General features: G+C 40.7%; 1 protein-coding gene across 5 annotated transcripts in view; it reads left to right on the plus strand.

Annotated features, from left to right (window-relative positions):
* Positions 1–886: 886 nt before the first annotated feature.
* The window catches only part of TTC33 (tetratricopeptide repeat domain 33), a 37,558-nt gene continuing 19,833 nt past the window's right edge, over positions 887–18,611 (plus strand). For 2 of the 5 annotated variants that reach the window (XR_006777655.2, XM_045787327.2), the window contains exons 1-2: positions 891–1,230; positions 5,197–5,418. Coding sequence is in view for 4 of the 5 variants with exons in the window: in XM_045787327.2 (XP_045643283.1) it covers positions 5,198–5,418 (221 nt within the window). In the remaining variant the exon portion in view is untranslated. Of the gene's footprint in view, positions 1,231–1,302; positions 1,504–4,298; positions 4,414–5,196; positions 5,419–18,611 lie in introns of those variants that run through there. The other 3 variants (XM_045787330.2, XM_045787329.2, XM_045787328.2) reach the window with 3 other exon arrangements.

Below are 18,611 nucleotides of genomic sequence, written 5' to 3' on the forward strand. Positions count from 1 at the left end.
CTCAGGGGTCTGAGGATCACCTTAGAGAATCATTGTTCTACCACAGGCATTCTCAGTGGGGCAGGGGTGGGGGAACGATTTTTCTTCCAGGGACATTTGGCAATGACCGGAGACAATTTTGGTTGTCAGAACTGGTGGTAGTGGTGGTGGGAGTGGATGCTAATGGCATCTAAGTGGGTAGATTCCAGGGATGCTGCTGAACACCCTACCCCGCACAGGAGAGCCTCCCTTTCCTCAACAAAGATGACGCGCTCTGAAATATAATGCTGATGCTGAGAAAGCCTGTTCTACGAAAATGATCTTCCTTTGCACAAGATGGCTACATCGATAAATTAACAATCTTAGTTTTTCCATTTCCTAAACAGTTCTTTGTGTTACATTTCCGCACTTAATTATTTTCAAGACATGAATCACAGCTACTTTCAGATTATAATTCTTCTGGGCCCAATTTAACTGTTTTTTCCAACGTGAGGCCTACAGTTGAACCACGGGCCTCCCTGATCTGCTTCGCTGGACCCCTTTCCCCTGGAGTTTTTCTTCTTTCGTTTGTGTCTGGCCGGTCTCTTACGCTGTAAAATTCTTTAGGGCAGAGTCCTATCTTAATGCTATGAATTCCCCCCCAAATCTTTCCCCCAGCCTCAGCTGTTTCACCTGCCCACTGAATGGGGTGTGCAGTCTGGCTGGGGCTGCCTCTCTCCGCGCGTACCTCAATTTGCGCAGCCGTAGTTTCCCGCGCTCACGCCCTGCGGTCGCCCGTGCGCCAGATGCTCCCGGCTGCTACTAGGGGGCGCTCCGGGCCGGGGTGGCCCAGACTACAAATCCCAGAGGGTAATGGGGTGGGGACGGCCGCAGTGACTTATGGGATTTGTGGTCCCGAGAAAGAGATCGGCAACTACAAGGCCTCTGAGAGGTACCTCTTCCCTGCCTGTCTCTCTGCGGGGTTCCGATGCCCGGGTAGGCCAGGCCAGTTTCTTTGGAGACCTGGTACCAAAGGCGGGCAGGTAGGAGGTCGGGCAGTTAGTTTCCGTTTCCGGCGGGTAAAGGGCAAGCACAATGTAAACACGGGACCCGGGGAGTGGTGATCAAGTAACCGGGGTTTACGCTGACCGTGGAGGAAGCCGGAGGAAGAGGAGGAAAACGAGGCTGGTGGATCTTGTGGTTAGGAGAGGAAGGACCTTCAGACGTCGGAGTTGACACCCAAGAGGGGTGTGGCAGAGCCGGGACACTAAGGTTGGTCTCTAGAGACAAGCAGTTCTAGGGGGTCGGGCCCTCCCTTACGCCTGCGTCAGGAGCGGCTTCCGCGTTTCCACGGCGGCCGGTGCGGCTTTGACCTTCCCTTAGGGGTGGGAGGAGCGGAACCGAGCTTGCGTCCCACCCCGCGATGAGGGTGTCTGAAGCTGAGGACTGCCTGCTGGACTCGCGGGTGACGTCCAGGGCAGCCTTTATGAACTTCGCACGGGGAACTTGCTAATACAGGTTTCTCTCTTGCGGTGACATTTTCGGGTAAATTGCTTCTTGAATTTCTTACCTCTGAATACATCCCGGTACCCGAAGGATGCGGTTTCGATTTCCTAATGGTGTTCATGTGGTGGTTTCTCGTCTTAGGTGCTGCATGCTCCGATGCAGTGAAGACAGGCATTCTCGGCTTGTGGCTGGGTGAAATGTCCAGCCGTCCCCAGTAACTGAATGCCTACTGTAAGGATCAGAAGCAGAAGAATTTAGAACACAACTTTGTTGTGTAGAGTTTTCATGGTGTTCATTATATAAGTCTGTATAAAATGAATTTGTGTTGTTTCATGAGTTTAACGTGAAATCTATATGATTATGACTTACCCATATGACTTCTTATCCAGGTGAAAAAACGTAGAGGCTAGGATGTTGGTGCCTTTTGCATCTAACTATAGATTCAGGAAAGCCTTATTTATAAGAAGTTTTAATTTGACATTCAGATAACCTTAGAGGAACAATAAACTAGTAGTAGTTAAGATACCCTAATCAACTCTGAGTGTTAAGTGTTTCAGGCTAGAGACTGTTTTGCATATATCCTAGGACTCAACCTCCTGTTAAGCCTGGCTAACTTTTATTTTTAACTTACCAGCCTCCCCTCCAGGAAGCCTCAAGTGTCTCCACTGAAGTCATAGTATCCCTTGTTTACTCTCTAATAGCACTTATTCTGGAGTGTATTGACTACACTCTTGTGGTCTCCAGACAGTTTTGAAGAAAATACAAAGCTGTGCTAATGGCCTTGGTAACAGATTCAGGCTTTTTAACCTGAGTGGGCCCTTGATACTGTTTGCTATCTTTATTCATCCCTTGTTGTTGCTTCTCCTATTTTCCCATTCTCTATAGTGACTGTCTTGGAACTTTTTTATTCTTCTCAAGTATTCCAAACTATTTCTTTTCCCTTTACTTGGAGCAGATGACTAGCTGCCTGTTCCTCTGGGAAATGCGAAGCTTAGGGGTAGGAAATCCATTACCTTTTCCTCCTATCCCTGAACTTGCCTGTACTTTTCACTCGGCATTAACTCTTGTTTGAGAGGAATGTATTCTTTTTGCTCTAGAAATAGAGCTCTTTTTGGTAGACTTGTCAGTTACTAGCGGTCATCAGGCCTGTTATACCCCTGTAACGTCATTCTCTCTTGACCTCCACAACCTCTGATCTCTAGAAGAGCTTACAGGATTTGTGGAGGAAGATGGCAGAGACACCTGAGGCACTGTTATGTGTGACTTTTTCATACATGGTTGAGAACCACCATGTGGAGTCTTAAGCCTGTCCCTGTCTTTGACACTGAGAGCAATGGTTTTGGTTGGAGGATGGGGGAGAGTAACGGGAGTCTGGGTACCTATTAATTTTTTAAAAATGTATATGCATCTCTCTGTTCCTTTTTCCTTTCCTCTTCACCTTAACCCCTACTTCCAATAATATGTAGACTTGACCAATGATTTCTAATGTAATTTGCCTTAAGTAAATACACCAGGTTTTCCTCTGTTAACGGGTTCCCACACTACCTGGTTCCTCACATTGCTGATTTAGAAACAAAGTTCCATTTGGAAACTTGAAGCCGGAAAATGCAGTCGTCCTCATTCTTGTCCTAGGGACAATCATAAACACAAGAGTTCTTATCTAGATATCTTATCCTGATATCTTATGAGACCTTCCTAATGATTTATTCTCTTACATTGTCTTCAGTCTGTGCCTCTGGCCTTCTGTTCCATAGTAACCACACTTCATTTTGAGCCATTTCTTGGTTCATTCCCTAAGTTACTTATAGTCCTCTTCAAACATAGGAAACTCGTTCTCCTATATTATAATGGGTCTGGGGAGAGAGTTTGGCATTTTCCTAATTCCCTAGTATAGCTTATAATACATTACTCCTCTGGGTTTTTTTTTTTTTTTTAAGATTTTATTTATTTATTTGACAGAGAGACAGCCAGTGAGAGAGGGAACACAAGCAGGGGGAGTGGGAGAGGAAGAAGCAGGCTCCCAGCAGAGGAGGGAATCCCATGCAGGGCTCAATCCTAGAACCCTGGGATCACGCCCTAAGCTGACACTTAACGACTGAGCCACTCAGGCGCCCCACTCCTCTGGGCTTTTTGAATAATCCCTGCTCCAGTGGAGAGCATGTGGTTCACCTTTATCTGCCTGTGCATTTCTTGATTGCTACAATTCATTGAAACTTCCTTGTATTCATTGGGAATTTAAGCACATGACCTGTAATTTGCTTACCCCTTCAAGTTCTGTCATTATCTTCGGCCTTTCCATGTGAATAACTTCATAGTCCCTTTTACTTTTTTGTCCCCTTCCTTCTATTGATTACTTCTGTTTTATTTCAGCCATGTGCGTCTGTGATGAAGACCTTGACATCTGCTAGAACGTATTCATTATTTCATCTCTCTCCCTTACTCCCACAATGCCCATTCTTTGATAGTTTTATAAAGACCTGTCCTTCATTGCTTTTCCTTATCCCCCTAGTTGATTACTCAGTTGATCATAATTACCTCAGGGTTATAGACTCCCTTAAGAATGGAATGAAAGCTTAGACACTCTTCTTCAGAATTCACACAAACATAAAAAAAATTATATACAATTCCAGGAGTTCCTCAGTGTCTTTAAGCTCATCCATGTAACTAGTAAGAGTTTTTGGATCCCTCAGTAAATCCATTTTCTAAATAAATACTTTTGAATGCTTCTGTGGTTTTCTTTAATTTTGTTTCATCAGTTGTCCTTTCTTTCTTATCCTTTACATTTGTGTATCATTGCTGATTTACAAAACAGTTTAACATTTGTTATCTTTTAGATTCACCCGATAGTTCTGTGAATGAAGTTATTTACCAAGTTTGACTCTTTTAAAAACGTTTTTATTGTGGAAAATTTCAAACGTGTACAAGAAAGGAAAGTACAAGAAATCCTGTGTACGTATCACCTAACTTTATTATCAGCCAGAGCAATGTTTTCATCTATATTTCTTCTCTATTGCACCCCCACCCCTGGTGATCACTTTGAAACAATTTCTAGGTATCATTTAATCTCATATGAAATATTTTAGTATATAGTCCTAAAAGATAAGCATTCTTTTTATAAACATAATTACAATAGTATTATCATACCTTAAACAATGGCAATAATTCCTTGGTATCCTCAAATACCAAATCAGTGTTCTGGTTTTTCCCTATTATTTCATAAATACTTCCTCCCCATTAGCTTGTTTGAAAATCCAGAGCTAAACAAGATGCATATGTTATATTTGGTTCGTACGTCTCTGAAGGCTCTTTTTATCTCCCTCTTTCTCTCTTTTTTTTCCTGGAAGTTTATGTCTTGAAGACACCAGTTTTATTTTTCTTCAGTTTATGTTATTTGCTGTCTTCATCTCGGACGCATCATCTAGCGTGCTCATCTACGTCCCAGGTTTCTTATAAACTGGTAGAGTTTGGTAGGCTTGATCTGATTAAGGATTAATTTTTGACTTCATAGGTACTTCGTAGGTGGTATGGCCCTTCCAGCAGGAGATACTGTCCCGTTGGCTTTCATTATGATGTGAGCACCCTTCATTGATTATTGCCTTGATCCACTATTTAGTTAGGAGTTTAAAAAGTGGTGACAGTCTGATTCTGTTATCCCTTCTTCACCTGTTATTTGGAGAACTTCTATAAAAGCCCAAGTTTGAATTTTAAAGCTGTTTCGTTGTAATTTCCCAGAATGGCTTCCTTTGGATGGAAGAGGAAAATTGGCGAGAAGGTCTCAAAGGTCACTTCCCAGCAGTTTGAAGCTGAAGCTGCCGATGAGAAGGATGTAGTTGAGAATGAAGACGGGAACTGGCTTCATGCCATTAAACGTAGGAAAGAAATTCTCTTTGAGGGCTGTGCTGAGAAAAGTAAGCAGCTGAAGGATGAAGGAGCCAGTTTGGCTGAAAATAAAAGGTATGTGTTTTGAGTTTTCTTATAGAGAACGGTTTACATTTCTGTCAGTAATGAGATGAAGAGTTATGAATTCTATAAAGTCATGTTTTAAAAATCTGATCTAGGTGCTAAATTGATCAAATAAATAAGAAATTTTAAAGACACCTTTAAACATTCCCATGGAGTCTGAAAGTTAGTAGAAGAGTCTTTAAGATGTTTGGAATGTCTGCTTTGCCGTCATTTTTGTTCTGTCTGAAGAAGAGTAAATGCTAAGTAAAATGTATTCCAAGTTCTTGGTTGGTAGGAGATAGTTTAATTTCTGGGAACGTTCTCCTTGTGTTGTTATATACCAGCCAAATTAGGTGTTTCCTGAAGGGCTTTGAGGGCATACTTTTTTTTTTTTTAAAGGTGTTCAGTTATCATTTTCCATTGGCTTTTATATACTTCAATAAGTATGGTTGGTGCACAGGAATTTGACAATAGTTTCATTTATCCTCAGCCCTTCCTCAGCTAAGCTCTTATACTTCTGCTGTTCACCCTTTACCCTTTTCTGTTTTCCTTTTTTTTCCTGTGTTCTTGTTCCTTTACCCGTGTCTCTGGTTAGGTCTTCAGTGGACCCAAAAATCATTCTTTCACAAATCAGTGGGGACCGGACCCATTGGTTAGTAGATTCTATAGAGAAAGCTATAGAAGTTCTCTATACAGGAAAAGAAAATGATCTGTGTCTAATACCACATACAAAGATGGACTCTAGAGAGCTAAAAAAAATCTCAGTGTGAAATGTACAACTACACAGTTAATGAAAGAAAATATGGAAGGTTATCTTTATAACCTAGAGGTGGAGAAGGACATTTTTATTTTGAAAAATTTCAAATCTGTATTAGAGTTGAAATAATAGTTCAATCCCTGTATTCCCTCTAGCTAGATAAAAAATTCTTAATAATAGCTTTATTTATCTATTTCTATACATACATATACATACACTGACATGTAATTATAAATTTACAGTTTTTTTTGGTAATGTTTGAAAGTAAGTTGTAGACATAATGACACTTCTGTCTGAATTTAGCATGCTTCTCATAAGAATAAGGATATTTTGGGGCATCTGGCTAGCTCAGTCAGTAAAGTGGGCAGCTCCTGATCTCTGGGTCATGAGTTCAAGCCCATGTTGGGCATGGAGCCTACTTAAAAAAAAAAGGATATTCTCTTACTGAACACCGTAACTATCAAACCTGTGAACATTAACAATTTTGTAAACTAATATGCAGTCCATATTTACTAATTTTCATCAAAATGTCTTTTACAGTTTGTTTTTTTTTAAACTCAGGATCCAGTCGAAGTTCACACATTTTATTTGGTTGTTACATCTCTTTAGTGTCTACTTAGGTCCCCTACTTTATCCCCCATGATATTGACTTTTTTGAAGAGGCTAGACCAATTTTCTATTTGATTGTTCCCTAATGGATGTCATTTAACTTGTTCTGTATTTCATGTGTTTCTCGTAAACTGAGGTGTGCGGATTTGATTTAGATTCTGGTTGACTTTTTGGCAAGAGTATTTAATAGTCAGGTTTGTACTTCCTATTGTATCATATTGGGAGAGGAGTAACATCAGGTTGTCTTCAGTGCAGCCATTTGAAAGATATCATGCCTATCTCAGTCTGTTTGCTGTGTTTAAAATCTGCTGAAAGTCATATTTTAATAAAAATCTTGAAACATGGGGGCGCCTGGGTGGCTCAGTCAGTTAAGCATCTGCCTTTGGTTCAGGTCATGATCTCAGGGTCTAGGGATCGAGCCCTGCATCAGGCTCCCTGCTCAGCAGGGAGTCTGCTTCTCCCTCTCTCTGCTCCTGCACACTCCTTCTCTCTGCATCTCTCAAATAGATAAGTAAAATCTTAAAGAATCTCGAAACATTTATCCTTGGTGAAGGAAATATATTAAGAGAATTGTACCAATCAACACGAGGAGTATTGTTTTTTTATTGCACTAAGGATATGATTTTGAGAAGATAGATGTATGGTCAGCAGGAGTAGTATCTGAATAGGTCTGTGTTTAGGACAATACTCTTCAGATCATCGAGAGATCTAAAATCAGGCCTGTGTGCCTTTGACTGGTATCTTCCATGTGGTAATGAAAAATTTGGGAAATTAAAAGTAGTACTGAACAAAAAACAGTTTTTTTCTCTTTGTTCTTTTTTTCTTCTTCCTTAATTAAAATTGGTCAGGGTGGGTATAAGATTCCTTGTTAGTCATTTTTGTCATGAATGAGTCAGAGTTGAGGAAATAACATTTTGGTTTCTAGGTCTGTTTTTATTTTTGATTCCTGGAGTAATCTTTTAAAATGTATTTTAATATAAAACATCAAATGGTGCCTAAACTATAGTATATTAGCATCTCAAAATGGAGATGAATGATGGAAAATAAATAACAAGGCCAATTAACAGCTTCGCAGCCTAATACTACATTCTGAATTCTACTTGTGGTTTTTTAGGCATTAAAATTGTCTTTTGTAGAACTTTGTAAGATTGACCGTTCTTAGTCAGAAGAAAACCCACTATAAATTTTCCACATTTATGAAATCGTTTTCAGAACATCGATAAAACATCTTTAGAAATTCCTGTAAATGCCTGTTAAAAGTTCATTAACTTTGTTTTTGCCTTTTTCTCTGGACCACACTAGTGAGCAGGAGGGAAAAGCTATCCAGTTATTGCCGTGGGAGTCCCTCTGAATTTCCTGTGGTACAAGGGAGATAGCAACTCTGTAGATAAACAAAATAGCTCTTGTTTTCTGCCTGCATGTCAACACGTTGAGTCATTTCACCGAAATCAGCTGGGTTGGATGCTTTATTTTGAATGGAGAACACTGTGAAATGATGGAGTTTTTTTGCTGGTTAGCATTTGTTTTGCAGTAATATATACACAGCTTTAGAAGATAACTAAACAGATTAAAAGGAATCTAGTGGGATTGAACAGTTTGGCTACTCTGTGCCAAAACTAAATAGAAATAATAGTTTAAAAAGACCTAAGATAATATTAAACTTGATTTAAATAATATGAGGAATAAAAAATAATATAAGGAGGAATAGTGAAGCTAAATTAAAAAAAAACACACTGCAAAAGATAAGTGCCTGTCTTCTGAATCAACTTCATCTTTTTTTTTTTTTTTAAAGATTTTACTTATTTATTTGACAGAGAGAGAGAGACAGCAAGAGAGGGAACTCAAGCAGGGGGAGTGGGAGAGGGAGGAGCAGGCTTCCTGCTGAGCAGGGAGCCTGATGCGGGGCTTGATACCAGGACCCCAGGATCTTGACCTGAGCTGAAGGTAGACGCTTAATGACTGAGCCACCCAGGCGCCCCTCAACTTCATCTTTAAACATTCTCATTATCACTGCATTTTAGCCACACTGGCCTTCCTTGTATTTTTGAACACAACACTGTTCTTATACAACTTTGTCCTGTGACGCTCTGTCTGAAAAGCTCTTATCTTCTCTTTTCCCACGTCTCTCTTCTTGTCCTTCTGATCTCTGCTCACATGTGGTCATCTCCGTGAGCCTGAGCACCCAGTTGGAGGTAGTACCCCCAGTTCCCCTTTATCTTCATCATATCAGCCTTTCTTTTAATTGTTAGCACTTCTCCCCTTTTGAAGTTACCTTACACACTTATTTAGCTATTCGTTTGTATGCTATTTATATCTCTTCTGTAGGAATGTGGACTCTAAGACGGTAGGGCCTTTTCTACTCTTATCTTCAGCACGTAAAACAATTGGTGGCACCTATCAGACTCTCAGATGAAGCTGTAAAGGTAATGAAATTCTAATCAAAATCCCGGCAGGCTTGATTTTGTAGTCATTGACAAGCTTATCCTAAACTTCATATGGAAATGCAAAGAATCTAGGCTGGCCAGAAGACTTTTATGGACCAAAAATTACGTAGAGAACGTACACTACTTTATTTCATTAGCACATTCTTGAATGCCATGCCTTAATAGTGTTAGTGTGGGAATAGACATCTACAGATCATGAAAAGAATATAAGGTACAGAAATGACTCACATGTATGGGATAGTTGATCAAAGTTAAAACATCCGGTTATCAAAACGCATAACTAAGAAAATGAAAATTCAGGCCACAGACCGGAAGAAATATTTATAATGCATATATCTGACATAGGAGGTTTTCCTAGACTGCATAAGGCACTCGCACAGCTCAGTGGCAAGACACTAGCCAGTTAAAGAATGGATACAAAGTTTGACCTGCAGCTTTACAGAAGAAGATACATGAATGGCCAGTAAGCACATGAAAAGCTGCTCAGCATGATTAATCACCAGAAAACTTCAAATTAGAACCACAGCATACTACCACATAACCACTAGGAGGCTAAAATGGAAAAGACTGACAATACCAAGCGAGGATGTGGAGCAACTCAAACTTTCAAGCCATTGTTCATGAAAATGTAAAATAGTTCTACTGCTTTGGAAAACAGTCTGGCTGTTTCTTGTAAAGTTAAACATACAGCTCACCACACAATCCAGCAGTCTGCTCCCTCCTAGATATTTATTCGGGAGAAGGGAAAACATATATTCACTCAAAGACTTATCTAACAATGTTCCTAGGAGTCTTACTCATAGTGGCCATGAAGTGGAAGCAATCAAAATGTCCATCAACAGGTGAATGGATAAATAAGTTGTAGTGTATCCATCTGGTAGTATCCTATGGAGCAATGAAAGGGAATGATGAATGCATCCAAAAATTATTATACTCAGAGAAAGAAATCAGAAAGAGTGTATACTATCTGTTTCATCTATGTAAATCTCTCTAAAGACTAATCTATAGTGACAGTTCTGTTGAGTGATGAAGTGATTGGTGCATCCAAAAATCATTATGTTCTCTGGAAAGAAGTCAGAAAGAGGGCATCCTGTCTGATTCCATCTATGTAAATCCCTAAATGGAACTCTAATCTATAGTGTTTGTCTAGAACCAGAAATTGGGGTGGGTTGACTACGAAAGGGCCTAGGGAACTTTTTGGGTCAATAAAAATGTTCTTTATTATGAATGGTTGTGGTATTTACATGGGTGTGTACATTTGTAAAAACTCATTGAAGGGTATGCTTAAAATGGGTACATGTTTTGGCATCTAGATTATACTCGATAAATTTGATAAAAAAAAAATCAGGGGCGCCCGACTAACTTGGTCGGTTTAGCATCCAACTCTTGATTTCAGCTTGGATCATGGTCTCAAGAGTCACTGTGTGAACCTTTTAAATTATTTCCTGTGCTCTGGGAGCAGTGGCAGAAGTCCCCAGTCTGGAAATGGGGAGGGGAATTTTGCAGTTGCACATATTGCCAATTCTCGAGTTAGACTCTCACCTCCTCAAGTTTGCATCCCAGAGGTTGTAAAAAATCATGTCACCTTTTTTTTTTTTTTTTTTTTTGTAAAATGATGGTGAGGATTAAATGCATCAAAATATGGAACAGCTTTGAACTTGGAATGAGTACTAATCATTAGAATGGTAGAGAATTAGGGATGCCTCTGGAGGAATCGCTAGAGGTGGAGGAAGGGAGGAAGGTTGATGAAGAAGAGGGAGCTGCTTCTACTTCCTAGCATACAAGCTTTTGCCTCCTTGTGATTTTCTTCCTTCCTTCCCTCCTTCCTCCCGTTTCCCTCCTTCCTTCTCTTTCTTTCCTCTGTCTTTCTGTCTTTTTTGCACTTAATATTTTCTCATTTAGTTTCATTTAGCACTTAGAGTGTGGTCTGAACACATGAAATGTAGCACAATCCAAGTGTGTTAATGTCATCCTTCCTCAAAAGGCTGCACAGGTTTTTGGCATCATGGTCTCCTGCTGTCAGTTTACTTCATTAGTAACCACTCTAAGAAAACTTTGGTTTGCAATTGAGTGGGTTTTAAGATGTAAAGTTCTACCTTCTAGTGTTTATGATTCTTTGTAACCAAAAACAGGTGTTCTCTTCTATCTAAACACTAAGTAATTTTGATGCTTTACAGGGACAGTATTGTGAGTAGAGTGATTAAGAGTGTGGATTGCGAAGTCATTTTGCCTCTGTTCAGATCCTAGCTTTATCATGTCTGTCTGTAAGCCTTTGGCAGATTGTTAACTTTTTAAGCGTCCATTTCCTCATGTGTAGAATGGTAAGACTTCTCTCATAAACTACTGGGGGATTAAAAGGCAAGTCCATGTGAAAGAACTTAACATGTCACCTAGCACCTCAGAAACATTCAATAACTGTACTTCAGATATTTTAGGGTTTTGTATGTGTCTGGTACATTTCACGTTATGTTAAGATTTTTGTGAGTTATTTTGTGCGGACACCTTTTTCTAAAATTGTTCCTGAGATACACCTTTCAGGAGTCACAGTGTTGAGTCCCCAACTTTGCTATGTTGGCTTTGAAGGTTTCAACCACTAGATGGTGATATTTGATTATGTAGCTAATTTGATCGCCTTGTGGGAATTAGTGTGTATGTGTGTGAAGCAGAAATAGAATTAGAATTTACCACGAATCTTCTCTCTTGTCTAGAAAAGCACACGTAACCAAGTGAACATGAGGGCAGTCCGGCTGTGGCGCGCACTTCGCTGACGTCAGCATGGATCTGTTTAATGACTGTGATCTTCATTTCGATGTCATCTGTTCCTCCCTCTCTTTGGTTTCTTCTCACTGGTGTACAAACATACCTTGATAACAACTGTTGAAAAAGCTTCCCTTGCCTGCACATGCCCTGCCATTTCTTCGCTCCCCTTTCACCACAAACTCCATTTCTTGATGGATCATCCTCTGGGTCTGTTCCAGTCCGGTTTCTATTCCCACTGGTCTCCCGCAGCCACTCTTGTGAAGGTTAGATGGCCTCTGGTCATCATGTCTCTGTTCTCATTCACTGTACCTGTCATCGTTCAGCATGGTTGACCCGGGTTCCTAAATACACTGCTCTCTCATCTACAGCACCACACCCGTGGTTTTTCTTGTGTCTCACTGTCCACTTCTTAATCTTCTTTGCTTCCTCTTCTTGTGTTCATTTTCTACATATTGGTGGGCCACAGAATTTAGGAAGTACTTCTTCTCTTTTCTATATCCTTTTTTCCCTTCTTAAACTTATGTAGTCTCCTGCTTTCAGTACCCTCTCTGTACCGATGACGACCAAGTATGTGTGCAGTGCTGTCTTCCCGCCTGAATTCCAGATTCTTAAATCTCCAGTGCTTACTCTATGCCCACGTGGATGTCTAATTAGTATCTCAAATTGAACACGTACTAAGCAGAACGCTTGATTTTTCTTGCAGACATCTGGTACTTTTTAATCTTCCCCGTGTCAGTACAAGGCATCACCATTTACCCAGTTACTTAAGCCTGCAAGCCAGGAGTCAGCTCCGCCGGGTTCCGTGCCAATTCAGAGCCAATCAGCCCCAGGCACCGCTGACTGCCTGCCCCTCATGCTGTTCTTCTGGCCTTGAAGCCCTGGCAGCTGCTGCTGCTGTTACAGCCCGCGTTCGTGGTGCTGAGGATCCCAGACCATCACACCCAGACACTGGCCAGATTGGACCTTCAGATGCTCTGGAGGGAGTGGGTCACACACCAAGAAGTGGGAGGGCTTAAAACCGTGTGGGGTAGAATTTGGTGGGAGACAGGGTAAGGAAGGGAGCTGGCAGATCAATTCTTTTCCCTTCTTCCTTTCACTAGACAGTTTCCAAGACACACAGGTTTTATACAGTCTTCTGAAGAAGGTCTACAAGTCAGCAGTCATCTGTTTGTTTTTGAAGCTCTTGCCAGCCTAGCAGATGCCTTGTGTTTATTCTGCCTCTTTCCTGCCTGACTTCTCTTTTTACCCCTCACTCTTCCTTCCCTGGGATCCTGCCCCCCATAAAGGGTAAGCTGAGGCCTCAAGCTCTGTTTCCCAGGGAACCCAAGCTAAGACGTCATCCTGGATTCTTTTCTTTTTTTCCTCCTCATATCCACTTAGGTTGACTTTATTTTTTAAACATATTCTAAATCTTTTTTTATCCTCTGTTTTCATTGCTGTCATCCTAATCTAATCTACTCTCATCTCTTACCTGGATCATTCAGGTGGTCTCCTAATGGCTTTCCTGTGCTCGTTCTTACCCCTCTACAGACCATTCTCCTCCCTGGGCCTGGCTGATCTTTTCAAAATGTAAATCATGTCTGTGTGTTGCATCCAGTCTCTACAGATTCCCCATCATACCTGCGATTAAAGCCACACTCAATACCATGGCCTGCTAGTTCCTAAGTGATTGTGGCTTTAGTTTGCGTCTTGCGGCTCTCATTCCCCTTCCTCCTCCTACTATAGCCGTGCTGGTTTCCTTTCCTTTCCTCAAAACATGAGGTGTTTGACCCTCCCTTGGCTTGGACTCTTCCCTTTGTCTGGAATGAACTTTCTCCAGATCTTCAGTTAGCTGACCACTTTTTGTCAGATCACAGCTAAATGCCTTTCTAGAGAGATCTTTTCTGACCATACATTCAGAGTAGCCATCCCATCACTCCCTTGCACATTCTTTTTTTTTTTTTTTTTTTAATCATCGCACTCATCATATTTTAACTTAGGTTTGTTGTCTTTCTCTGCCTTCTTCCTGCATGCAAACATTCTAGAATGGAAGATCTAGAAAAATAGTAGGGTCATTTTATATCTTGTTGAATGCTGCATCCTCAGTACCTAGAATACTACTTGGCCCAGAGGAGATGCTTAATAAATATTTGTCAAATGAACAAAATGGTAACTATAGAGCTCATTAAGCTTGAAGCTGTAGTAAATTAGAAATCTAATTGGGAACAAAGTAATTAAACACTTTGACATTTCTGTCCGATAAATGAGTGTGCTCACTTGCTTGGCTTGATCACCAGCTGTTCTTTACCGCGGTGTAGGGCTTACCTCATCCTGCCCATGTGCGATCCCTGTGCCCATTCTCTCTGCTTCCTTCTCGCGCTAGCTGGCCAGCACACAGTGAAGGGTGTCTTTAGCTGGCTGAATCAGACTTTGGTCACTTATTAACCATAGTGACTTTAAACCAAGTTTTTATCTTGCCATGCTTCCTATCCAACAGCTGCAGTAGGGCTGTGTCTGTTCAGTCTGTTCCAAACCAAAGTTGAATTAAGAGATATGCTGGAGAAGTTAGGAGAGACCATTGATTTATTGGGTGCCAAGTTTCCTGTGATCCCAAAACGGAGGAACTGGGTGGTGCCACCCTTTGTTTGTAGGCCGGGAAAACTGTATCAGAGAGAAATGAAAAAGGGGGGTGGCGAGGGAATTCAAGAGGCTTGCGGTAGTGAAGTAAAGGCCCAGCCGTTGCTGCTGCTTTTTAGCCGGTGGGAAACAACTCACTTGTTCCTTTAAACCTTTGCATGTCCTGTGGGCATAAAGCACATTTCACTTAGCAAAGCCTTCAAAATAAAAGCAGCACCATTGAGGGGGTGCAGTGGACATTTTTTTTTTTTTTTTGCCCTCAAATCTGTGTGCCTGTGTTTGCACATGTATATGTTTGTATGGGTGTCTGTGTATGGGTGCTGCCTAATGAAAAGAGAAAACAGAACTAGTGATGGTCAGTGTTACCCTGAACTTCTCACTTTGTACTTTGTGATCATGTAAGCAGCTTGCGGGGTGGGAGGGCGGGGATGGGGGAGGCCGCCCTGTTTCTCAGGAATAGTGCTGTTGGCATTTTGGACAGGACAGGTCTTTGTTGATCAGGACTGCCCCTTGCCTTGCCGGACGGTAGCATCCCCGAACCCTTGGCACTAGTGCCTCTAAGTCATAATGACAACCAGAACCGCCTCTGTAAATGGGGATGAATGCCTGCCTTGGGGTGATAACGGTTCCTGGTTGAGTTAGGCAGAAAAGAGGACTGAAAGTGAAAAGGACATTTGACAAATGTGACAGATTTTAAGTGGTTGGACCAAGTAATGCAGGGCTTGGCAAACTGCAACCAGTTTTTATAGTTTTATTGGACGCAGACATGCACATTTGTTTACGTATTATCTGTGGCTGACTTTAGTGCAACAGCAGAATTGAGCATTTATGACAGAGACTGTATGGCCCACGAAGCCTGAAATACTCATTATATGGTGCCTTGGTCATTATATAGACTTATTATATGGACTGATCTTGGTCTCCGGACCAGCCCCTTTCTCTAAAGCCACAGAGTCCTGGAACCTCACACATCCCAGTGTCTTAAAGTCCTTCTGCTCTACCTAGAATTTTAATCTCTTGGTTCTTTCTACCCATATTCCCATTCTCCTAGTGGTGGAATTTCTTGTAATTTCTATACCTGGAATGGTAAGCTGGAACGAAGTAAGAATTAAGGTATTTGCTCCTTTTGTTTTAGGGTAAGATTTGTTTTCATTTCTTTTCTTTCTTTTTTTTTTTTTTAAATGTATTTTCAGCATGCTAGTTCTTGTCCCTGCTTTTCATGTCTTTAATGCTTTCTTTGCTGCTTTCCAAGACTTCTCTTGGAGAAGGTAAGACAAATGAGGTAGATAGAATCTGGGATATTAGCACCTTCTGTGTGCCTGGCCATGTTCTGGGTGTTGTAGAGAATACAGGTGAATCTACCCTTTGGTCCCTGAACTCATTAGTGAAGAGAAGATAAAAATATGTGGAAAAATTGGAGAAAAATGAAATGGGAGACAACATTGGGGTAGTTGGGAAAGCATTAGTCTTGTAACTGGAAGAGCTAGCTTCCTGGCTTTCACAGGATTAATGCCATGTGCCTGTGGACTGGTCCCATAGCTGCTCTCTACCTTTGTTTCCTCTTCAGTAGAGTGAGCAAGTAGTGCCAGTCTTGGAGGACTTTTCCGAGCACTAAGTGAATAGACTTTTTGTGAGAATAATTGTTTATTAAGTGATGGTGTTGAAAGTGCTTTGTAAAACATAAAGTACTTTAGGAACACAGTGATACCACGTGGTCAGGGAAGTTGTGCTCATATGGTCTTCATGAAGAATGGAATTTTAACTTGGTCTTAGAGGAGAGAGCACCTTTGAATAGTGAAGAGGGGGAGGAAGGAATTCCTAGATATGCATATGTTTGTGTACTGGGGGACCCCCATGAACAAAGAAAGACATGGTACGTGGATGGGGACTGGGCACATACGCTGCTGAGTGGAGCAGAGGTGTGGGGTAGTAGAAAAAAGATTGGACTGATAAGCTAATACTGGAAGAAATCAATTCGCTGGTTTTAAGTCCTACAGAATTTACTGCTTCTCCATTTCTTAGAATATTATGAGTGGGAGGCTTATTATGAAGAAATAACTTAATTTTCAGAGAATAGAACATAGCAGATTTCCAAAGTTTTTCATGTTGTGTCTGAAATAATATTTGGAAATATTTAGAGATAGGCTGGAAGTCACCCATAATTTGCCTAAAGAAGTACACGCTTTCTTTTTAGGTGACACAGTTACCGCTTTTAGACATAATATCACTAAAGCTTAGTGGATAATCGCACCATGAGACTAAATTTCTGTGACGTATATACTTTTTGTTAAGAACTTTATAGGGAATAGCTTTAAATGGTTGAAATGGGTAATGGGTGTTATGTATTGTTGAGTGTCATGTACTTTTTTTCCTCTGCTATCTGTCACATACGAGTTTTTCCTAATGCTTTGCTGAGGTGTATCCTACATGGTCATGTGGACTTTATACTTTTTAATAAGTTCCTTGATTTAATTTGTTAATACTTTAGGATTTTTATATTTAGCTTATGCACTAGAAAGTCTTCAGTGATTATTAGGATTCTCTTTTTTCAGGTAACGTATCTTTCTTAGGACAAAAGCATTCTTTATTTTTATGCTAGATTGTCCAGATATGCTGACATGCATTAGGACCCTTAAGACTACGTTTTTAACTATGGTATTTACAACTGTGGCTTAGGCAGCGGCAGCTGTTTTGTGGTCGGGGCCGTATTGCCCTCGTTTCTCCCACAAAGACTGTCTACCACTCCTTGTGTCTACCTCATTCCTTCAGAAATTACTGGTATGTGTTCGGTCCTGTTGTGGCAGGTGCTACCGCTGCATATACGTTGCTGTACACAGAGCTCCTGGTTTAAACAAACACAGAAATAAATGTAAAGGTTTAAGTTCTATAAAGAAAAATAACCAGGTTTCGTGAGTACTGCAGTATTCACAAGAATGATTTAGGCAAGGGGGTCAGCATGAGCCTCTCTGAGGAAGCAAGAAGCAAGTTGATGGGGTTTAGCTAGGGAAGGGAGGCCTATTTATTATTTTGCCTTTTGCATAATTTGTGATTCTGTCCTATATTTGTCACTGAAATAAGGCAGCTTGCTATAGTCCTGCCCATTTACGTACATGTTTTAATTCGATCCAAGTTTTTCCATGATACTGGAATTAATTTCTAGTGAATTTTATTTTGTGACATTTGCGTCTATGCTCAATGAGTGAATAATATAGATGGTAAAATAATTTTAAGTGCTCTCTATATCTGAAGTAGAAATTGGGAGATTAAATTGCGACTTTTTACTTACCTTAGAAAACAGGCTGTCTAGTGTGGCAGGGAGGAGAAGAGGGCAATTGCTTTAAATACAATAACGACTAAGAAGCATCCTGCCCTGGGTAGGAGTTGGCATCATTGTTTTAATTTGCTTTGGAAAATGACCTTTATTCAGTGTGTGTCCACCTTGATGTAATTTCAGAGCTCCTTCCTACTGTTTCCAGAGGCAATCGATCCACCCTAAATTGTTTGTTCTTGTCTGTAATAAATTAGACACTTTTAAGATATGTTTGTTCTTTTGTGTAAGTAAATAGTTGAAGTTTAAACTATTACTGACTTAACCTAATCCTGGGTCCACATAATTTCAATAAGTGATAGTGACTAAAACTTGGAGCAGTTTAGAGTTGATTTTTAATGTGTCCTTCTGTCTTGCACCCTGCCTGATAGAAGCACACTGTCCGAGCACAAGTCTGGTCTGAGCATCATCCCGGTACTTCTTCCCAATCCACTTTCCCTTCCCCTAAATATGTACGTCTTGAGAAAATGCGCAATGATTAGGAAGTATGTTTTTTCTCTTTTATTGCCTTTTTGTTCTTTTTTCTTTCTTTCCGAGCTTATCTTAAGCTATGGAAATTAGGTTCCTTATGATGAATGTTCATCGTATTCCTTCTTACACATTATTTTGTCCTTGCTTTCTTCAGAATGCTGTTCCAAATCTAGACAAAGAAACTCAAAATAACTTACCCTTTTTTTGGGTGTAATTCAGA

This window comes from Ursus americanus, chromosome 15, assembly GCF_024610735.1.
Source record: "Ursus americanus isolate L20-20 chromosome 15, mUrsAme1.1.p, whole genome shotgun sequence".
NCBI classification, from domain to species: Eukaryota; Metazoa; Chordata; class Mammalia; order Carnivora; family Ursidae; genus Ursus; species Ursus americanus.